General features: G+C 36.1%; 2 protein-coding genes across 2 annotated transcripts in view; one reads left to right on the forward strand and one right to left on the reverse strand.

The window, feature by feature from the left end:
* PTPN22 (protein tyrosine phosphatase non-receptor type 22) overlaps window positions 1-23,952 on the forward strand; it is a 56,833-nt gene that overhangs the window by 16,574 nt on the left and 16,307 nt on the right. The window contains exons 2-12 of the mRNA XM_020907964.2: window positions 268-376; window positions 638-714; window positions 844-939; window positions 1,357-1,395; window positions 2,508-2,579; window positions 2,696-2,755; window positions 3,314-3,456; window positions 3,954-4,020; window positions 9,361-9,438; window positions 12,745-12,831; window positions 23,830-23,906. Of these exons, the coding sequence (XP_020763623.2) occupies window positions 268-376; window positions 638-714; window positions 844-939; window positions 1,357-1,395; window positions 2,508-2,579; window positions 2,696-2,755; window positions 3,314-3,456; window positions 3,954-4,020; window positions 9,361-9,438; window positions 12,745-12,831; window positions 23,830-23,906 (905 nt within the window). The remainder of the gene's footprint in view (window positions 1-267; window positions 377-637; window positions 715-843; window positions 940-1,356; window positions 1,396-2,507; window positions 2,580-2,695; window positions 2,756-3,313; window positions 3,457-3,953; window positions 4,021-9,360; window positions 9,439-12,744; window positions 12,832-23,829; window positions 23,907-23,952) is intronic.
* On the reverse strand, window positions 6,759-7,486 carry LOC110146936 (non-histone chromosomal protein HMG-14). The gene has a single exon (XM_070463870.1). It carries the CDS (start codon window positions 7,393-7,395, stop codon window positions 7,090-7,092), a length of 306 nt encoding a protein of 101 aa, XP_070319971.1. The 5' UTR covers window positions 7,396-7,486; the 3' UTR covers window positions 6,759-7,089.

Genomic DNA, 23,952 nt, shown 5'->3' on the forward strand with positions numbered 1-23,952 from the left:
TGTAACTTGCCAGACTCCTCTGTCCATGGGATTCTCCAGGCAAGAATACTGAAGTAGGTAGCCATTCCCTTCTGCAGGGGATCTTCCTGACCCAGGGATCAAACCTGGGTCTCCTGAAACTGCAGGCAGGTTCGTTACGGTCTAAGCCACCAGGAAAGATAAAACAGCTGAAGTGGAATATCTGGGCAGAGGGGAGGGAAAGCGCTCTAGAGATAGCTTCTTGCCTCTTTTCCCTGGGATGATTGAATTATTGTGATTTTATTCCAGACGCTGAAAAGGCTATCCGCCAAGTATAAGGCAGATAAAACCTATCCCACAACCGTGGCTGAGAGGCCCAAGAATATCAAGAAAAACAGATATAAGGATATTTTGCCCTGTAAGTTTCATTTCTCCCTTTATACTTGTACCTTTTCCCCAATTCAATCATCTTATCTCTTTTTACCCATTGGTTGTTATTCCTAACCCTGGATCATGGCTTTGACAAATTAGTTTGTATTGTATATGACTACAAAAGAACATTCATTCATTCATTCACTCTTCAGTCACTTATAAGCATCCACTATTCACAGCACTAGTTCCAGACTTACAGAAGCCCTCTGACCAAACCCTCTTAACTAGTCTTTCTTTTGTATTATAGATGACCATAGCCTAGTAGAACTGTTCATGATAACCTCTGATGAGGATTCCAGCTACATCAATGCCAACTTCATTAAGGTACAATGAATATTCTGTATTTCTCTAGGTACTTAAAAAAGTGGGGGTGGGGTGGGGGTGGAGGAATACTAGATGAGAAGAAGAGTATGTTTTTTGTAGTTACCCCATGTAATTTCTGTTCCCCTATAGGGAGTTTATGGACCCAAGACTTATATTGCCACCCAGGGACCTTTGCCTACAACTGTCCTGGACTTCTGGAGGATGATTTGGGAGTACAGCATCCTGGTAAGTGCAGAGTTGCTTTTGTTACTATATTCTCTAGTTCTTAGAGATGTGGGGGATAGGGTGGCAGGATAAGTGACTGAGGTTTCCTATGTATCAGAATCATTGCTTTTTGGGGTCAGTTACCAGAATTTTGGTGTTCAGGCAACTTTTAGTCAAAATCACAAAGTCACTATTGTTCAGGGAAATAAAAGTTCTCTTCCTGACAGTCTCATTTGTTAACAAGAATTTATTGATTTGAATAGATAAAAGGGAAGTGAGGACAGAGAAAGAAGGAGTAGGAGTAACATTTTGTAATTTTAGGATTGGCTTTTTGGTTATAAAACAAAAAAAAAGAATGACACTTTTGGACTCTGGGACTCATGTATTAACTGCTTTTCTAACTGTATCAGTGTTTAAGTCTCTATTTTATTGCCCTAGATCATTGTTATGGCGTGCATGGAGTTTGAAATGGGAAAGGTGAGTTGCTGTTTAGTACACCTAAAGGAAGAAAGAAAAAGAAGGGGGAAACTTGGTAGCAGAATTTTCCTTAACTGTGACTTGGCAGACATTTATGCTCATCTTCCTAGTCTTCAGTTTGTGAATGCCAAATGATTCTCAAGGCTTTTTTTTTTAAACCCATGAGAACCTCTTTTGCCCATTTCCCCTGTGTTTTAAAATAAAAATAAAGTATACTTTTAAAAATAACAATTCATTTTCCTGTTGTTATTAATCAAGACATTTTAGGCTGTCAGTCAGAGCTCCTTTTGTGCCACTTGGCATGGCCTTCACCAACCATGTATGGCTGGTGAGCACTTGAAATATGGCTGGTGTGGCTGAGGAACTCAGTTAGCTTATCTTAATGCATTTAAACTTAAAGAATGATATTCAATTCAGTTATTGGAAAACCTGATTTGGAACAACTTGGGTACGTGAATCTTTTTCAACCATAGATTTTATGAAATCTAAATGGATATAAAATATTTCCAATGAAAATTTAGCATAGCAATTGAAATGTGCTTTAAATATAAAATATATACTAGGTTTTGAAGACAGTTAAAAAATGTCAAATATCTAATAACCATTTTAGATCAACTACAACTTGAAAATTTTTTTATTTTTTGGGTTAAGATATAACAATTAACCCTACTATTTTTTTTTCATTTTTGAATGTGGCTATTAGAAAAATCTTAATTATATATATAGCTTGTATTACATTTCTATTGAACAACACTCTTTGAACCTACTGTTACCATTCTGAATTGATACAATTCCAATTAAAACCAAAGGAACTTGGGGTTTCAGTTAGCTTGTGTAGCTTTGTTTTAATCCTTTTGAAATACTGAAAATGTCAGATCCCTATTTCTACTTTTTGAGACTTCCAGGAAGTCTTAAATTTGTATATCCTTTAAGGTTTATTTTCCCATCTTTAGAAAATTCAGACTTGTGTTGAAGTCCAAGGGCATTAGAAATTCCTAAACTAGGGTAAAGGACACAGCTGAATTTGCTTCTGAATGGGGGATAGGGTTTCATTGTCCAGGAAAGACTAGAATATGTGGAAGGAAATCACCACCTTTTGCTTTGTGCAACAGAAAAAATGTGAGCGCTACTGGGCTGAACCAGGAGACACGCAACTGCAACTTGGTCCTTTCTCCATTTCCTGTGTAAGTATGATGTCTATTTCCATTACGGCTGAGCAGATGCTCCAGAACCTACTTTATAGAGAGTAGTTTTTGAATATTAGTCTTTGAAATAACTAATATTTTGATTTACCTCTTAGGAGGCTGAAAATAGAAAATCTGATTATACAATCAGGACTCTAAAAGCCAAGTTCAATAGTGTAAGTATAGAACACTAAAGGTAAACTCAAAGCCTACAGAGACCAGGCAAGTAAACGTACACGTATATGATGCAGTCTGCGGGGGATGGAAGGGCCTTTGATGTTCTGGATAGACCATAATATCCAAAAGAGACCTTTGGTGTAATCTGTGTTCCCCAACCTATTTCACACTAATGGCCCACATATAAAATGATATTATTTCTAGGATGAATAGAGGCTGGGAACCAACTTGAAAGCTCAGACTCCTCTGTTTCTCTAAGGCAAAGGGATTTAGTACCTCAGCCTGCATGTGACTCGTTTAAAGGATACCAGGTGGGAAGCTCTGGTTTGGGCCATTTTCACATCTACCTTCTCTTTTGAGTAGATAAGGACAGGCCAATAGTGAGTGACCTGAAATAACTTATAATTGTTCTTACAGGGAATGTGGTCTGTAGGGAAGAAGATTCCATAAATTGCAAAAAAGATAAAGATGCTACTTAGTAAGACAGAGTAATCTTGTGATAGAATGAAGTGACATGCTAATCTTGAACTCTCCTTTTATTCTGGTTATTTTTATAGGAAACTCGAACCATCTATCAGTTCCATTATAAGAATTGGCCAGACCATGATGTGCCTTCATCTATAGACCCTATTCTTGAGCTCATTTGGGATGTGCGTTGTTACCAAGACGATAACAGTGTTCCCATATGCATTCACTGCAGGTATGATGCTGTTGTATGAGCCTTCTCCCCAGAATAAACCAAATGTCACACTCAGGCCAGGACTCCTGCTTTTAACCAAAGGAAGACTGACTTTGTTGGAATTTAAACCCTACATAGATGTAGGTTCCTAATTTGAGGCTCATTTTTTCCAGTCAGTCAGAAAAGAATCAAGTTTAAAAATGAGAATGATTGAAAGAGAAAGGTCAATAGAAGAAACTCTGATAAATTCAACCTGAGAATTAATGTTTGGTTTTTTTTTTTCTGATAAATTACTTGCAACAGCATAGCTCTAGAGATGTTTTGCTGTGAGAACTTGCCTAAGACCTGTCCTGAGGCTTGGTGTAGTCTGTGGCAACTTAAAAACGTGTTCTGGGAAATGGTAGCGTTTAGACAGTTTCATGTTCTCTAGATTTCTTCTTCCTCAAATCTGCTGGTGAAATTTTTCAGCTACATCCACTCTCTGCAACTATACATGCTACTGTGATCTTTCATTTCAGCGCTGGTTGTGGAAGGACTGGTGTTCTCTGTGCTATTGATTACACGTGGATGTTGCTAAAAGATGGGGTGAGTTTTTCTCAATAGGCACTTGCTATTTTCTTAACCTTGTTACTTTCAGATTTAGAAATTGTCTGATTCTTCAAAACATCTGTCTTTAGGATTCTAGAATATTCACTTGTAGATTGGTTTTGTCAATTAACTTAGTTCCTAAATTGGTGGTTCTCAAAATGTGGTCCCCAAACAAGAAGCATCAGTAACACCCAGGGAACTTATTAGAAATGCAAACTTTTGTGCCCCACCTCAGATGAACTGAAGCAGAAACTCTGGAGGGGGTGGGGCCAGCAAGGTACCTTCTGGACAGAAGTAGTTTTCTTAACCACTGTCCTAAATCACACTTACCCTTCCTTTAGCCAGGTAACTTGCATTACAGAATTTCGCTGCTTTCTGTCAAACCTTAACATGAATCAGCCAGCCCCTGTTTGAGTTTCCTGAGCCATACAGCAAATTCCCATTGGCTATCTATTTTACACATGGTAATGTAAGTTTCCATGTTACTCTTTCCATACATCTCACCCTCTCCTCCCCTCTCCCCATGTCCATAAATCTATTCTCTATGTCTGTTTCTCCATTGCTGCCCTGTAAATAAATTCTTCAGTACCATTTTTCTAGATTCCATATATATGCATTAGAATATGATATTTATCTTTCTCTTTCTGACTCACTTCACTCTGTATAATAGGTTCTAGGTTCATCCACCTCATCAGAACTGACTCAAATGCATTCCTTTTTATGGCTGAGTAATATTCCATTGTGTATATGTACCACAACTTTATCCATTCATCTGTTGATGGACATCTAGGTTGCTTCCATGTTCTAGCTATTGTAAATAGTGCTGCAATGAACAATGGGATACATGTGTCTCTCTTTCAATTTTGGTTTCCTCAGGGTATGCCTAGGAGTGGGATTGCTGGGTCATATGGTGGTTTTATTCCTAGTTTTTTAAGGAATCTCCATACCGTCTTCCATAGTGGCTGTATCAATTTACATTCCCACCAACAGTGCAAGAGCATTCCCTTTTCTCCACACCCTCTCCAGCATTTATTGTTTGTAGACTTTTTGATGATGGCCATTCTGACTGGTGTGAGGTGATATCTCACTGTGGTTTTGATTTGCATTTCTCTAATAATGAGCGATGTTGAGCACCTTTTCATGTGTTTATTAGCCATCTGTATGTCTCCTTTGGAGAACTGTCTGTTTAGGTCTTTTCACCACTTTTTGATTGGGTTGTTTGTTTTTTTGGCATTGAGTTGTATGAGCTGCTTGTATATTTTGGAAATTAATCCAAGTTGTTTCATTTGCTATTATTTTCTCCCATTCTGAGGTTGTCTTTTCACCTTGCTTATAGTTTCCTTTGCTGTGCAAAAGCTTTTAAGTTTAATCAGGTCCCACTTGTTTACTTTTGTTTTTATTTCCATTACTCTAGGAGGTGGGTCATAGAGGATCTTGCTTTATGTCATCGAGTGTTCTGCCTATGTTTTCCTCTAAGAGTTTTATAGTTTCTGGTCTTACATTTAGGTCTTTAATCCATTTTGAATTTATCTTTGTGTATAGTGTTAGAAAATTTCATTCTTTTACATATAGCTGTCCAGTTTTCCCAGCACCATTTACTGAAGAGGCTGTCTTTGCCCCATTGTATATTCTTGCCTCCTTTGTCAAAAATAAGGTACCCATAGGTGCATGGGTTTATTCTGAGCTTTTTTTCTTGTTCCATCGGTGTATATTTCTGTTTTTGTGCCAGTGTCTTGATGACTGTAGCTTTGTAGTATAATCTGAAGTCAGGAAGGTTGATTCCTCCAGCTCCATTCTTCTTTCTCAAGACTGCTTTGGCTATTTGGGGTCTTTTGTGTTTCCATATGAATTGTAGAAATTTTTTTTTTTGTTCTAGTTCTGTGAAAAATGCCATTGGTAATTTGATAGGGATTGCACTGAATCTGTAGATTGCATTTGGTAGTATAGTCATTTTCACAATATTGATTCTTCCTACCCAGGAACATGGAATATCTCTCCATCTGTATGTCATCTTTAATTTCTTTCATTAGTGTCTTATAATTTTCTGTGTACAGTTCTTTTGTCTCCTTAGGTAAGTTTATTCCTAGATATTTAATTCTTTTTGTTGCAGTGGTGAATGGGATTGATTCCTTAATTTCTCTTTCTGATTTTTCATTGTTAGTATATAGAAATGCAAGTGATTTCTGTGTATTGATTTTGTATCCTGCAACTTTGCTAAATTCACTGATTAGCTCTAGTAATTTTCTGATACTATCTTTTTTTTTTATAACTGAGATTTTATTGGTTGTTTTGAGGATCACTACACAGACATTTCAATTTGTACACAATTCTTCACATACGTACCAGAAATCTAAAATATCATGTAGTTGTGATTCTTAACAGTTATTCCAGTGACTTTCCAGCTTAAAATTTGGAGCAAACTTTCCTTATCAGGATATCAAGTACCAATATCTTCAAATATTGATATGTTGTTACATCATAAGTCCCACTGATTCACAATTTAATATCATATACACTACATACCCAAACTGTCAATCTTTCACAGCACATTAACCAAGTTACTAGGAAAACTGGACTACCACGACCAAAGATGTTATAGTATAGTGCACAAAATTCTGACCAGGAGAGCCAAGATCAAAAAGTGGTTTGCTGTAGGAAATAATTCTACCAAAACAATATGGGAAGAGAAGTAATTTAAAGTGTTCAGGACATTAAATGCACAACTGACTCCAAACTGCCATTTAGTATGCTTTTGTATTATAGGATATAAAAGCTACCCCCCATCTATGGAATGTTAAGCTGACACCCAAGACAATCAAAGCCTCCCATATCCAATATCCCACTATTTTCTGGTTGTACCAAAAAATAAACAACCAGCAAATGATTTCACCTCTTAAAAAAAAGCATTTACACTTAAAAAATGGGATGAGGTGGGATTCCCTCCTTTTTAAAAATGTTTCTAGAGCTACTAAAAAACTTGCATTTACAAAATAGTTGATAAAAATATTCCTCTGGATTGTACAAGAAGGGAAACAGGGACCACTGACAGGACTGAGTGTGTGGTTATTAATCAGACTTGGCTTCTTTCTCTTCTGCTTCATCAGAGGCTGGGCTCTCCTCGTTTTTAGTCTCTCCATTTTCTGCAGGCAAGTCTTCTTTAGTCTCTTGGTTGGCCACTTCCGCCTGTTTTCCCTTTGCTCCTCTTTTCCCTTTTGTTTGCACTTTTTTGTCTGAAGATTTATCCTTTCCCGCCGCCTTTTTTGGCTTCGTTTCCACTTTTGCAGGAGCCGGTTTAGCTGACAACCTCGCCGATCTCCTCTTGGGCTCCTCCTTCGCCGCACCCTCGGCGGAGCTGACCTTCCTCTTGGGCATCGTGGCGGCGGGGCGGGCGAGAGCCGAGTGCCTGAGGGCCGCGCCGCGCCGAGAGCCTTCGCGAAGCTGAGTAGCCTGACCGCTGCCTCTCCTCCCGCCGCCCGAGCTGCTCACTATCTTTAGGGTTTTCCATGTACAGTATCATGTCATCTGAAAACAGGGAGAGCTTTACTTCTTCTTTTCTGATCTGGATTTGTTTCTTTTTCTTCTCTGATTGCTCTAGCTAGGACTTCTAGAAATATGTTGAATAACAGTGAAGAAAGTGGACACCCTTGTCTTGTTCCTGATCTTAGGGGGAATGCTTTTAGTTTTTCACCATAGAAAACAATGTTTGCTGAAGGCTTATCATAATGGCCTTTACTATGTTGAGGTAGTTTCCTTATATACCCATTTTCGAAGAGTTTTAATCATAAACGGATGCTGAATTTTGTCAGAGGCTTTTTCTGCATCTATTGAGATTATCATATGGTTTTTATCTTTCAGTTTGTTAATATGGTGTATCACATTGATTGATTTGTGTATATTGAAGAATCCTTGCATTCCTGGAATAAACCCAACTTGATCATGGTGTATGAGCTTTTTGATGTGTTGCTGAATTCTGTTTGCTAAAATTTTGTTGAGGATTTTTGCATCTATGTTCATCAGTGATATTGGCCTATAGTTTTCTTTTTTTGTGTTGTCTTTGTCTGGTTTTGGTATCATAGAATACCAAATATGATAATGGCCTCATAGAATGAGCTTGGAAGTGTTCCTTCCTCGACAATTTTTTGAAAGAGTTTTAGAAGGATAGGCATTAGCTCTTCTCTAAATGTTTGATAGAATTCTCCTGTGAAGCCATCTGGTCCTGGGCTTTTGTTTTTTGGGAGATTTTTGATCACAGCTTCAATTTCAGTGCTTGTAATTGGGTTGTTCATAATTTCTATTTCTTCCTGGTTCAGTCTTGGAAGATTGAACTTTTCTAAGAATCTGTCCATTTCTTCCAGGTTATCTATTTTATTACCATATAGTTGTTCATAATAGTCTCTTATAATCCTTTGTATTTCTGCATTGTTTGTTGTAACCTCTCCTTTTTCATTGCTAATTTTGTTGATGAGTCTGGCTAAAGGCTTGTCAATTTTGTTTATCTCAAAGAACCAACTTTTAGTTTTATTAATCTTTACTATTGTTTCTTTCATTTCTTTTTCATTTATTTCTGCTCAGATATTTATGATTTCTTTCCTTCTACTAATTTTGGGTTTTTTTTTTTTGTTCTTCTTTTTCCAGTTGTTTTAGGTGTAAAGTTAGTTTTTCTTGTTTCTTGAGGTAGGATTGTATTGCTATAAACTTCCCTCTTAGAACTGCTTTCACTGCATCCCATAGGTTTTGAGTTGTCATGTTTTCATTGTCATTTGTTTCTAGAAATTTTTTAATTTCCCTTTTTGATTTCTTCAGTAACCTGTTGGTTATTTAGAAATGTGTTGTTTAATCTCCATGTGTTTGTGTTTCTTACAGTTTTTTTCTTGTAATTGATATCTAGTCTCATAGCATTGTGGTCAGAGAAGATGCTTGATATGATTTCAATTTTAAATTTACTGAGGTTTGATTTGTGACCCAAGATATGGTCTATCCTGGAGAATGTTCCATGTGCACTTGAGAAGAAAGTGTATTCTTCTGCATTTGGATGGAATGTCCTGAAGATATCAATGAGATCCATCTCATCTAATGTATCATTTAAGACTTGTGTTTCCTTATTAATTTTCTGTTTTGATGATCTGTCCATTGGTGTGAGTGAGGTGTTCCCTCATTATATTTTTAACTTCAGACATTTGATCACCCAATGTGAAATCATTCTGAAGAGTTTCTTCAGTATTTCATAGGCTCTAAGTAATGGCGCAAGTGATGGAAAACCTCATTAGTTTTAAAAGTGCATTCTTCTTTTCTAGATAGGAACAAAGGAGTAAGATATTTTTTCCTTTTCTTTGATAGATAATTCCTGAGAACTTCAGTGTTTTTAGTCTGATCCAGGAAATGCGAACACAGAGGCCTTCATTAGTTCAAACTCAGGTATGGACTATGGGGAATAATATAACATGTCTGAGTCTAGTTCCATCTCTTTATTTAGTAACAGCAAGGCATCCAAAAATAGCTGACTGCTTTACTATCAAGGATTTTGGTTCATTTCCACTTCCTCTAACTCTGAATATCCCAATATTTTTCCTGTATACCTTGCCCTGGACCAAATTCCTTTCATTCCTTATATTTTATTGTCTGTTCAGAAAATATTAAGAAAGAAATATAACAGTTCTTACAAAGGATATTGAAAAAATCTATAAAACTATTTGACCTATTGGAAAGAAATAGCTGGGTCAGGTTAACCTGAAATTTTGTGGTGGTAATTCATTTCTGAAACCATACAAAATTAGAGATTTGTAATTTCTTCTTCTGGAGGTGGTAACAGAATCTGGAGAATTATATTATTTTCTTCATTTTAGAAAATAATAAAAAATTTACAAATCATCCATAATCCTGTCACCTAGAGAGAGTCACTGTTACTATTTTTCTATAGTTTTTCCTGGTCCTTATTGTATGAATATTTAAAGAAATTTTTTAAAACTCCATAATTACAATATATTATATATATGATTATATATGTATCATAGTATATGATTAACCCACCCCAGATTGCTCATACCTATTCATTCCATAAGAAATGCTTTCCACCTGTTCTCTCTTCTCCAGCTCACATTCTACCTCTTAGGTGAAACATTCCCAGCCCAAATCTCTCACATTCTATAGTATTTCAGCACCCATGTATATGTTATCTCGCTCAGTCGTGTCTGACTCTTTGCAACCATGGACTTCTCTATCCATGGAATTCTCCTGCCAGGCTTCTCTATCCAGTATCCAGAATACTGGAGTGGGTGGCCATTCCCTTCTCCAGAGGATCTTCCCAACCCAGGGATTGAACCTGGGTCTCCTGTATTGCAGGCAGATTCTTTACCATCTGAGCCACCAGAGGGAAGCCCAACACCCATATTTTATACATATTTCAACACCAATAATTTTACCTATATTTCTAAATGGTCTCCATCTTTAAGATAGAGTTTAGCATTTGCCCATTCATTCTTTCATCAAACATTCATTGGTTTTTATTAGGTAAGAGACTGTTTTCATGGTGACTTTTTTTCTGATGACTCAGGGATAAACAATCTGTGTACAAAGCAAGAAACGCAGGAGACGTAGATTCCATCCCTGAGTTGGGAAGATCCCCTGGAGGAGGGAGTGGAAAACCACTCCAGTATTCTTGCCTGAGAAAATCCCATGGACAGAGGAGTCTGGTGGGCTACAGTCCATAGGGTCACAAAGAGTTGGACACAACTGAAGCAACTAAGCACACAGCACATTTTTGCATAGTTTGTTAGAACTATTTCTTATTGCTAAAATAATAAGACCCTAGTGTTTAAAGCCAGAGAAGGCAATGGCAGCCCACTCCAGTACTCTTGCCTGGAAATCCCATGGACGGAGGAGCCTGGTGGGCTGCAGTCCATGGGGTCGCTAAGAGTCGGACATGACTGAGTGACTTCACTTTCACTTTTCACTTTTGTGCATTGGAGAAGGAAATAGCAACCCACTCCAGTGTTCTTGCCTGGAGAATCCTAGGGACGGGGGAGCCTGGTGGGCTGCTGTCCATGGGGTTGCACAGAGTCGGATACGACTGAGCAACTTAGCAGAAGCAGCAGCAGTGTTTAAAGCACTTACAAATGAACTTGAACACAGGTTTAGAAGTAAAACAATTGACAGTGGTACTTTAGATATTTTTATGTAAAAGTTGTAAATCAAAGGGAAAAAATTAGAGCTATTATAATATAAACCTTCTGTTTGGCCCACACAGGTTTTCCGCTAATAGTTAGTGGAAAAAGAGAATTCTTTTTCATGTGTATGACTGTAGGTGTTTTCTATATTCAACCTTTAGGGGGGAAAGTTTATGTGAAATGAAAGCATTGGCTGGTTTAAGGCTGTCAGACTTAAGAGAAGGCCAATCCATGTAGATGTATAAAGATTCCAGGAAGTATGCAACCTAATTGTATAACATTAAACTGTATTACTGAATCAATAAATAAAGTCATACATCATTTCAGAAAAAGTCCATTTCAGGCCTATATGTAAGAGTTGGAAGACAGCTGACATAGTTTTAAGTTAGCTTTCACATTTTGGCATCATCAACAACTATTTGGGCAAATAACTTACCTGCTGTAGCTGCTTTTTCTGATACCGCTCTAACCAGGAAATAGCACTATAACCAGATGAGTGCTTCCTATCTGATTTTCCTGTCTTCTTTAGAAAAAATTGAAGAGTGGGCCAATGGCTGTGTTGGATGATACAGTCTCTGCACTATTCTCCTGCTACTATTATTTTGGCAAAAGTTATATTTTGTTTGTATACGATTGTGTGAAGTGTCATCGAAAAACCTGAACAGGCCTATTTAGATGAAAAATAGATCCAAAAATCAAGTGTTTGAGCAAGTACAGAGGCAAAAACAAGGTAGTAAAAACCCATAAACCTGTAATGATAGCGGTCTCGTTTCTCTGCAGTGGAATTTCTTTATAACCACAAATTTCTAAAGTCTATTTAGTGGTCTTCTTTTCTTTGGTATCTTTGCTAAGACAGAATTTCAGCAGCTTGATCCAAATGCACTAAACTAAGAGTCAAAGGTTCAGGTACTAACTGAAGACATTGAAATTACTTCTGAATGATCTCAGGCAAATCAGGTTAACAGGGTTAACGACCTAACTGCTTTATAGATCAACTGTGAGAGTCATAGCGAAGCTATCTATTAGCCATCAAGAACATCAATCTACCTTTTCCCAGAAGAGATGAATTACCCCCCAAAAATGCATCTGGAATGAAATAAAAAACAATTTATTTTTTTATTTTTTTGGCCATGTGGCATGCAGAATTTTAGTTTCCCCACCAGGGATCAAACCTTTGCCCCTTGCAATGGAAGAGCAGAGTCTTAACCACTGGACCTCCAGGGAAGTCCCTGGAATGAAAATTTTAAAGTGTGAGCAAACAAAATTAGAGGGAGGATAGTGGAAGGAAAGATAAATAAGAAAGTGGGGTTAGAATATAAAAAGCGTGCTGCAAGGTCCTTGTATATTAGCTAGAGGTAGATCAAATATTTAGCTGTTTCTAGCATCCTAAAAATGCTTTGAAACCTGACATGGGCTGCACAGACATAAGGCACTATTTTTAAACTAATGTTTCAGGTTTGCTATACTAGGATTTGATTGGCATTCATACTCCTGAGATTCTGTTAGTTCACCAAGTTTTTGTTTATTTTCATTTGTTCCGGTTTGCGATGTTCTTCAGCAACAGTATGAGCTGGTCTACAATGCTGTATTAGAACTATTTACGAGACAGATGGATGTTATCAGGGATAAACACTCTGGAACAGAGGTACATTTTAAATTTGATGTTTTGTAAAAAAAATGTTTTCATGTTGATTTTGGTCAAAGGATCTCAGATTAGTTGCAGGGCGACTTAAAATTTATCATCACAACTAAGCTGGAGTGTCAGATGTGCATGCGGCTGCACTATAAATCTCATATGAAGGACAATTTAATTGAAGTACTTTAACTTAGAAAATTAATGTCTTGGTTAACCTTTTGCATACCATTTTCAGCTCAATTTAGAAACCATAGGAGTGGGTGAAAGGGCAAGCATATATTCTGTTTTCATGTTTTAGACAGTTGTGCAGCAAGTTAGAAGTAGAGTGACAATTATAAAGTGAAACTGTAGTTGAGTACTTTACATTATTTTTCAGGTTACTCAAGCTTCATTTTGATGGCATATGTATCATCAAATTTTGAGAATATTTTAGAATAGCCAAAGGATTCTTAGCTAAAAATGTTGGGTATAAAAACAATTATGATTTGGCCAAATTCTAATTGAAAAATATTGAGCATTCTAGATATGTTATTTTGAGCTTATCACAAAAACTGATGTCAAATATTTACTATGGAATCACAAAGTACTAGATTCTGAACAAACCTTAATAAGACAAAATTACTGATTTACCTTCCACGGTGTATGTAATATATACAAATTAATTAAAATTTTAACACTACATTTCATATTATGCATCTGAAAATACTCACTGAGTACCTATTGTTTTCACAGTATTCGGAATACAAAGTATATAAGATGTGACTCTCACAACTCCTATCACTAGAATGATGAAGCATTTGGAGTGAAAAAAAAAATCAAAAAACTGTTGAGGCTAGAGAATGAACTATGCAATCCTATAGCGAATGTCAATTCCAAAGAAAAGTATAGGAGAAGGAGATGAAAACCAGAATATAGTTGCCAGACATTGTTACTTATATCCTGTTCATGCCTACTTCATTGGCTAGTACTCCCAAAACAAGTTTAAATAACAGAAGTGATTGCATGGCATAATTTTAGTGGAAGAGATTCTCATGTTTTACCACTAACTGTGATGTTGATTTGATTGGCGTTATTTTATTTCTTTGTTTATTTTATTATCTTTTTTGGCTGTGCTGGGTCTTCATTGCTGTGTGAGGGCTTTCTCTAGTTGTGGCAAGTGGGGGCTACTCTCTGTTGCAGTGTGCAAGCTTCTCATTGTGGTGGCTTCTCTTGTTGCGGAGCATGGGCTCTCGGTGCGTGGGCTTCATAGTTCCAGCTTGTGGGCTTTAGAGTATGGGCTCAGTAGTTGTGGTGCAAGGGCTCAGTTGCCCCATGGCATGTGAGATTTTTCCAGACCAGGGATTGAACCTGTATCTCCTGCATTGGTAGGCAAATTCTTCTGGACCACCAGGGAAGTCTGAGATATATCTTTTAATTGCTTAAAGGAAGTATTAATTGACATCTATTTTATAAAGAATTTTTTTCAGAAAGAATGTTGAAGTCTATCAACTGCATATCTTTGCATTTATAGAATGAGCACATGGTTTTCTCCTTTGACATGATGATACAGCCATATTCTTGCTCTTAGAATAAAACTTTCTTGAACAAAGAATATTCTCCTAACATGCTGTTGGAGTATGTGGGTTAATATTTTAGATTCCAGGGAATGTCAGTTCTCAGATCTAGCCCATGGCTCCAGACAGTTGAGTTGTTTGGAGTGTGCCCTTAGTCAATAAATAGGAACATAGGAACATGGTTCAACCTCCCACAGAAGGAACTGATTAACATCAGCCAAGGAGGACTTCTGTTTCTGGGAATATCAAGTGGATATACTTTTCCCTATTCTTTCCACTAAATACAACTAGAAACCCTGGACAACATACATATAAAATAAATATAAGAAATATAAGACTTAAAATAAATATAAGACTGAAAGATGGAGAGAAGACAGACCATCTAGGAACATTGGGACCCAAGGAAAGACATGAAGGTGAGTTCCTTGAGTTTTCTTTTTCTTCATATATCACAGATTTGGAACTGAAGAAACCAACAAATTGGAAGGGCCAACAGTGCAGACAACAAAAAACCAACAAAATCCTGCTCTCTCTAGTCAACCAGGAAAGGGGCAGCCGAGCAAACCAGAAAATTTTAAGATACTAAGTATTTTACTTCAATCAACACCAAAGGAAAAAAATGGCCCTCAACCCCACCTATGCCAGCAAAGTGGAGAGCCTAGATTTCCATCCTCACAAAAATGGTGATGCAGAGAGGGACAACAGGTCAGCTATAAATACTCTATCAGAAGGGCAGTGTTATGTGTCATTCTTCTGATCATTCTAATAAAGAAAAATATACAATCATTTAAAATAAGAAAAAGTCAAGTAAAGAGCTAGGAGTTTTATTTCCACTGACCTGCAATGAGGTTTCCCTGCAGTGTCAGTGGAAACCAGGTGGGGAGCCTGAGTTTCTACCTGGCAGTAACCTGGTACCCCAATGTCTCTCCACTGATGGAGTGTCAGAAGAGGCCTAGTGGAGAGTCAGGACTTTCAACATCACCCAGCAGTAATGAGACCACCCAGACCATGGTGTCAATAGAGACCACCTGGAGAGCCTCTCCCATGGTGTCTCCCTTCAGGTGTTAACAGAGACTGGGAGAAACTGGTGGAGATTGAATCCACTTGGCAATGGCAAGGCAGTAATGAGGTAGCACCCCCACCCTTCTTCTTTCCCCTGTCAGAATGGATTTTTAAAGGCTACCCCAATTAAAAGAGAATAATATAACAATACAAAAATATCTAGATTTCATGTGAAAAATCACTTGTCATACCAAGAACCAGGAGGATCTTAAACCAAACAAGTAAAGGACAATCAACAGATGACAACACTAAGATGACAGAGATGTAAGAATTATCTGACAAAGATTCTAAAGCAGCCATGATTAAAATGCTTCAGTGAGCAATTACAGGCATGCTTAAAACAAATGAAAAAATAAAAAGTCTCAGCAAGGAAATATAAAGACCTTGCAAAGAAAGAGAAGATATAAAGAAGAACTGAAAAGTTATTTTACAGTTGAAGAATAACGGTAATGGAAACAAAACAGCTCAGTAGATGGATTTAATGGCAGAGTACAGGGCACAAGGAAAGAATTAATGAATCGAAAGACAAAACAATAGAAGCTGCCCAATTTGAGCAATAGAAATAAAATAGACTAAAGAATAAAATAAAAATAAAATATAGAACTTCAGGAAACTAAGTGACAATAACAAAACCCCTAGCATTAGTGTCACTGATGTCCAAGGAGGAAAGGAGAAAAAAGGCAAGTCTAAAGAAGTACTGAAATTCTCATCATAAGTAAACTTCAGAAAACTAAATACAAAAATTCTAGGAAGGAGCCAAAGAAAAATGATATTAACTGAAGGGGAGAAACAATTAGAATGAAAATTAATATGTCATCAGAAAACATGGGGGCCAGAAGGAAGTGGTGCAGTATTTTACAAGTGCTGAAGGAAAAAAGCTTGTCAACAGATTTCTACATCCAGTAAAAAATATCCTTCAAGAATGAAGGGGAAATCAAGACACTCTCAGAAGAAGAAAAACTAAGGGGATTTGTTGCCAGTAGATAGACCTACCCTAAAAAAAAAAATGGCAAAAGAATTTTTCTAAATAGAAAGAAAAGGAAAAAAGAATATGGTAAGCAACATGGGTAAATATAGGTTTTCCTTTTTCTCTTGATTTTTCTAAATTATTTAATGATTGAAGTGAAAATTATAACACTGATATGGTTCTAAATGCATTAGAGGAAATACTTAAGACAACTGCATTATGAAAAAGGAAGGGTTAGACACATAAAGGGAGGTAAGGCTTCTGTATTGAATTAGTAAAACAGTAACACTTACAGACTTTGATAAGTCATGAATATATGGTGTAATTACTAGAGTCACTCCTACAAAAACTGTACAAAGATATATTTTTTAAAAAATTATAGGTAAATCAAAATGAAATTCCAAATATGCAGGAAAGAGAAAAAGCCAGGAAAAAGAAATGAGAAATAGAGAACAAACAGAAAATAACAGATAAAGGTGGAGACTTAAGCTCTACCACATTAATAATTACACTGAGAGTAAGTAGTACAAATATATCAATTAACAGACAGATTAGCAGAGGGTATTGAAAACATGACCCAACTACATGCTATTTGTAAGAAACACATTTCAAATATATAGGTTGATTTAAAATAAAGGATTAGAAAAATACATACCCCGTAAACATGAATAAAGGGAATGCAGGAGTAGCTATATTAATATCAGAGAGACCTCAGAATAAAGAGTTACTCTCCCACAGCAAGGGAGGGATATTGTATGATAAAAGGGTCAATCCACCAATAAGATGTATTTAACAATCCTAAGTGTGTATGGACCAGACCTGCAACATAGGTGAAGCAAAAATTGATAGGATTAAAAGGAGCAATAGAAAAATCCACAGTTATATTTGGAGACTTCAATATCCCTCTCTCAAAAGTTATAGAACTCAGCAAGAACTGTGCAAGAATATGTGAGAATGTAACACCACCACCACCAACTAACAGGATCAAATTGATATTTATAGGAGTCTCCACCTAACAACACAAGAATATACGTTCTTTTCAAGTGCTGATTGAATATATACCAAGGTGGATCACATCCTGGGCCATTAAACAATCTCAAAAATATAAAGAATTGATATCATATAGAATGTATTCTCTGAGTTCTATGGAATCAAAATCAAAGTTGATAAGAGAAAAATAACAGGAAAAGAACCAAGTACTTGGAAACCACATAAGATTCTTGGAAAAAATCCATTGAGTCAAGAAAGGAAGTTTAAAGAGAAATTTCTGAAAAACACATTGAACTGAATAAAAATATGAAAATACCATATATTGAAATTTGTCACACAGAGCTCCAGGTGTGCTGAGAGCAAAGTTTATAGCACCCTAAATGCATACATTAAAAAATTGTTATTGTTGTTTAGTCACTAAGTTGTGTCCAATTCTTTTGTGACCCCATGGACTGTAGCCCGCCAGGCTCCTCTGTCCATGGGATTTCCCAGGCAAGATATACTGGAGTGGGTTGCCATTTCCTTCTCCAGGGGACCTTCCTGACCCAGGGATAGCGACAGAGGAGCCGGGCAGGCTCTAGTCTATGGGATTGCAAAGAGTTGAACACAACTTAATGACTAAACAGCTAACATATATGTGTATATATACACATATATGTATTAAAATATAAATATATATTATATATATATATATCTCACATCTTCTTTATCCATTCATTTGTTGATGGACATTTAAATAGCTTCCATATCTTAGCTATTATAAATTGTGCTGCTATGAACATAAGGGTGCACTCATCTTTTCTTCTTTATTTGTTGAAAACAAGTTTCTTTTTTTTTTTTTTTTTAAATGTTTTTGAATTATAGTTTTGTCTGGGTATATGCCCAGGAGTGGGATTGCTTTCCCACCAACAGTGTAAGAGGGCTCCCTTTTCTCCCTACCCTATCCAGTATTTATTTGTAGACTTTTTATTTTTTATTATTATTTTTTAAATAAGTTTTATTGGAGAAAAACAGAACCACCATGTACACAGGGAAAAGAGCACAAAAATTCAACTGATACAGAACTGAAAGTCACAACTACCCAATGTTGTTTGCGATTACTTTTCAATTTCTTAAATGGCTTCCCTCAATTTTTTAAATAGCCTTGCCAATTTTTTTTCAGCTGAAATAGCATCAAGTTTTCAAAAAATTAAGAGCCTCAGCGAAGGGACCAGCTTTTAAGATAACAAAGGTGACACCAAGAGTCTCCTAATAGGACCAATTCTACCGAAAAATTCCTGAAGCACATAACTACTGAGTCTGGTAGAACAGCAGCTCAGAGACCATCAGGGATTAGTTAGAACACTGACTCAGACGGTCTAGTAAGCAGAGAGGGCAAACAAAGAAGCTGCATTTCCCTGTCAGATGAGATCACGTGAGAAAATCAAGGAGGTGCTAAGAAAATACAGGCAATGGCTGCTCAAAATAATTAAGAGGCCATTCTAAATACCACATATTATTAGACAACAGTGTGTAAAGTGATGCAATTAGAAAACAGGCAACTTAAAAAAAAATATGGTCACAGGTCTTTGAGAACTCAAGAAAACAATCAATAGCAAACACAAGAGCTGAAAGTCTTCTCAGCTGAGGGTTGAAAGTGAAAGTGAAAGTGAAGTCTCTCAGTTGTATCCGACTCTTTGCAACCCCGTGGACTGTAGCCCACCAGGCTCCTCCGTCCATGGAATTCTCCAGGCAAGAATACTGGAGTGGGTTGCCATTTCCTTCTCCAGGTATTTGTAGACTTTTTAACGATGGCCATCCAGACTGGTGTGAGGTAGTACCTCATAGTTTTGATTTGTTTCTCTAATAATTAGCAATGGTGAGCATCTTTTCATGTGCCTCTTGGCCATCTGTATATCTTTGGAGAAATGTCTATTTAGGTCTTCTGCTCATTTTTGATTGGGTTGTTTGGTTTTTTGTTATTGAGTTGTATGAGCTGTTTGTGTATTTTGGAAATTAAGCCCTTGTTGGTTGCATCATTTGCAAATATTTTCTCCCAGTCCCTAGGTTGTCTTTTTGTTTGTTTATGGTTTCCTTTGCTGTGCAAAAGCTTGTAAGTTTGATTAGGTCCCATTTGTTTATTTTTGCTTTTATTTCTATTGCCTTGGGAGATTGACCTAAGAAAACATTGGTACAATTTATGTCAGAGAATTCTTTTTTTATGGTGTCATATCTTATAAGTCTTTAAGCCATTTTGAGTTTATTTTTGTGTATAATATGAGGGTGTGTTCTAATTTCATTGATTTACATTCAGCTGTTCAACTTTTCCACCATGACTTGCTGAAGAGACTGTTTTTTTCTCCATTGTATATTCTTGCCTCCTTGTTGAAGATTAATTGACTGTAGGTGTGTGGGTTTATGTCTGGGCTCTCTGTTCTTTTCCATTGTCCATGTCTGTTTTTGTGTCTTTTTTCCCTTTTTGAGTTGGCTGTTCTTGAGTCTTAGAAGTTCTCTAAATATTCTGGATATTAATCCTTATCAGATAATATGTGTGTTGCCCTTTTACTCTGTTGATTTTGCACTTTGATGCATATAAGTTTTTAATTTTCATAAAATCCAATTTGTCTCGTTGATAGTGCCTTTGGTGTCATATATATGAAATCATTGCCAGACCCAATGCCATGAAGCTTTCTAAGTTTTCTTCTAAGAATTTTAGTTTTAGCTCTTATGTGTAGGTATTTGATCCATTTTGAGTTAATCTTTGTATATACTGCAAGAATACATTTTTTTGCATGTAGATGCCCAGTTTTCCCAGCATCATTTGTTGAAAAGGCTGTCTTTTCTCCATTGAATGCTCTTGGCAACCTCATCAAAAATCAATTGCTCATTGATTTCCCTGGCGGTCCAGTGGCTAAGACTCCACATTCCCAATGCAGGGAACCTAGGTTCAATCCCTGGTCAGGGAACTAGATCCCACATACTTCAACAAACATCAAAGGTCCTGCAGGCCACAAATAAGACCCAACATAGCCAAATAAATATTTTAAACAATCAATTGCTCTTTCTGTGAGCTTACTGTTAGTCTCTTTTATTCCATTAATCTGTATGGCTGTTCAATGTCAGTACCATAATTGTTTAATTACTGTATGTTTGTAGTACCTCTTGATAACAGGAAGTTTAATTCCTTCATCGTTGCTCTTCTTTTTCAAGATTGTTTTAGCTAGCCAGAGTCCCTTGAGATTCTGCATGAATTTTAAGATGAGGTTTTCTATTTCTGCAAAGGCACTGTTTTGATAGGGATTGTACTGAATCTGTATATTACTTTGGGTAATGATATTGTAACAATAATAAAAACATCCACTTCATGAATATAGAACGCCTCCTCTTTTATTTTTTATTTTTTGTCAGCAATGCTTTGTAGTTTTCAGCATATAAGTCTTTCATTTCTTTGGTTAAATTTATTAATCAGTGTGTATATTTTTGATGCTAATTGCTTTTCTAATTTTCTTTTCAGATTGTTTATTGTTACTTTATAATAATACAATTGGTTTTTGTGTGTTGACTATATATTCTGCAACTTTGCTGAACTGGTTTTTTAGGTCTTGCAGTTTTGTGTGTGTGTGTGTGTGGAGTCTTTCCACATGTAAAATCAAGTCATCTGCGAATGAAGATAACTTCACTTACTTCTTTTCCACTTTGATACCTTTTTTGTGTGTGTGTGTGTCTAATTGCTTTGGCTAGACCCTCCAGTATTATGTTGACTAAAAGTGGTAAAAATTGGCATCCTTGTCGTATGCCTGATCTTGGGAGAAAGCTTTTAATCTTTCACCATTATGATATTAGCTGTAGGTTTTTTATATATGGCCTTTATCAAATTGAGGAAGTTCCCTTAAATTTCCAGTTTATTAAGAGTATTTTTATCAAGAATTTGTCAAATTTTTCTGCATCAATTGTTATGATCATGTGGATTTCTTCCCTTTAATTCTCTTAATATGGTATATTACATTGATTTCTTATGTTGAAGACTGTTGCACAAGATTCCTTGTACTCTGGAAATAAATCCCAGTTGGTCAAGGGGTGTAATTCTTTTCCTATACTGAATTCAGTTTGCTAGTATTTTATTGAGGACTTTGCATCAATATTCATGAAGAATATTGCTCTGAGGCTTTCTTTTGCTTGTAGCATCTTTGTCTAGTTTTGGTAACAGGGATTTCCTGTTCTCACAGGGTGATCGACTTGGCAGTGTCATTCAATTTCTAGGAAGAGTTTGTGCAGGTGTTTATTCTTCCTTAAATGTTTAGTCAAATTCACCAGTGAAGCTATCTGATCCTGGACTTTTCTTTGTTGGGAAAATATTTGATTACTGATTCAGTCTACTTACCAGCTGTAGTTCTATTCAGATCTTGCATTTCTTTCTGAGTCAGTTTTGGTTGATCAAGTGTTTCAGGAATTTTTCCATTTAATCCAGGTTATACAATTTGTTGGCATACAATTGTTCATATTATTATATATATTTTTTATTTCTATGAAATTGGTCATAATGTCCCCACTTTTATTTCTGTAATTTGAGATTTTAGCAATTTTAGTCTTCTCGTTTTTCCTTTGTCCGTCTAGTTAAAGTTTTGTGAATTTTTATTGATCTTTTCAAAGGATCAAATTTTGGTTTTGTTGGGTTTTCTCCATTGTTTTCTTAGTCTCTATTTATCTCTGCTGTAATCTTTTAATATTTCCTTCCTTCAGCTGGCTCTGGGTTTAGTTTGTTCTTATGCTAGTTCCTTAAGATGTACAGCTAAGTAATTGATTTGAAATCTTTCTTTTACACATTTATAGTTGTAAATTCACCTCTAAGAACTGCTTTCACTGTATCCCATATATTTTGGTATGATGTATTTTCATTTATTTCTAAGTATTCTCTCATTTCTGTTGTGATTTCTCCTTTGACCAGATAGTTGTTTAACATAGTTTATACATATGTGTGAATTTTCCAGTTTTTCCTGTTATTCATTTCTAGTCTCAATCCATTCTAATTGAAAAAGATACTTTGTATGACTTCTATTTTTTAAAATTTATTAAAGCTGTTTTGTGGCCTAATATATGGTCTGTCCTAGAGAATGTTCCATAAATGTTCAAGAAGAATGTCTGTGTTGCTGGGTAGAGTGTTTTATAAGCGTTTGGTAGTTCTTATAGGTTTACATGCTTATCCATGTCTGTCCTCTATTTCTTTGTTGATCTTCTGATTGTTCTATTCATTATTAAAAGTGGAATATTAAATTCTCTGTATCAGTTTACTAGGCTTACTGTAACAAGTACTGTAAACCAAGGGGGGCTTAAAACTCACAGTTCTGGAGTCACAAAGTCTAAAACCAACGTGTCATCAAGGCCTTGGTCTCTCTCTCGGAGCTCTAGGGGAAGAATTTTCCTTGCCTATTCCCATTTTTTGGTGTTTCCAGCAATCCTTGGTGTTCTTTGGCTTACAGATACATTGCTCCAGTCTCTGTCTCCATCATCACATCATATTCTCCCTGTGTTTTCTCTTCTTAAAAGGACACAAGTCATTGTTTTAGGGCCCACTATAATCCAATATGACCTCATCTTAAATTACATCTGCAAAAATCTTATTTCCAAATAAAGTCACATTCACAGATTTCAGGGATTAGATTTCAATATATCTTTTTGAGAGATACAATTAAACCCATTACAAGTAGAATCTTATCACTGACTTTTTAGAAAACATATTTAAACAGCTCCAAAGGCAGGATATTTTTTACAATTGCTGGTAGCTTGGATTCCATGAGTCACAGTAACAAATTTCATGATGTGATAATTGCTATGAAGAAAATAAAGATTGAGAGTGTTTGGGCAGGTGGGGTGGGAGTGTGATTTTTAGGTTGAGTGGTCAGGGAAGGTTTCCATATGTAGGTGACATTTAAGTAGAGAATAATTACTTTAGAAACTACCAACCTTGCAAAATGTATTGAGCAAGGGTATTTCAACCAGAAAGAATAGTAAAAACTTTGAACTGGAAATGAATTTGGTATACTTAAGGAATGGCAAGAAAACCAGTATAGCTGGAGCACACTAAGGAAGAAAAAGATGGAGCAAGCATGAGGACATAACACAAAAAGCTGAGATGATTAAATTTCTGAAAGTACAATGTTTTTGAGAATAAAGTTGTATTTTAAGTAAATAACATTTTAAAACTTTCACATATGAAAAGATGGTGCTATAAGCAAATCCTTTTTAATCTCCATAACACTAATCTTTTATTTTGATCCTTTTGATCTCAGTATGTGAACAAGTTCTTGCTTCATTCAATATTTTGGAAACTCATATGATTCTTTCATGAATTATTTGAAATCTTGATATTTTCTGAGAAATAAGTTTTCCGCCTTATAAATGTTAAAATCTATCATTACCATCACCTCACTAAAAATCAATCTCTCACTTCTCTTGAAGATTCAAGCAAAGGATTCAGTTTTTGAGCAAAATCCCAACCTAAAAGCAAAACCTTATTCTCCTAATTTACCAAAAAGGTGAGTATAGTTTTACACATATATTGTTGTCTAATTGTGTCTGGGA

This window comes from Odocoileus virginianus, unplaced genomic scaffold, assembly GCF_023699985.2.
Source record: "Odocoileus virginianus isolate 20LAN1187 ecotype Illinois unplaced genomic scaffold, Ovbor_1.2 Unplaced_Contig_8, whole genome shotgun sequence".
In the NCBI taxonomy this organism is placed as follows: Eukaryota; Metazoa; Chordata; class Mammalia; order Artiodactyla; family Cervidae; genus Odocoileus; species Odocoileus virginianus.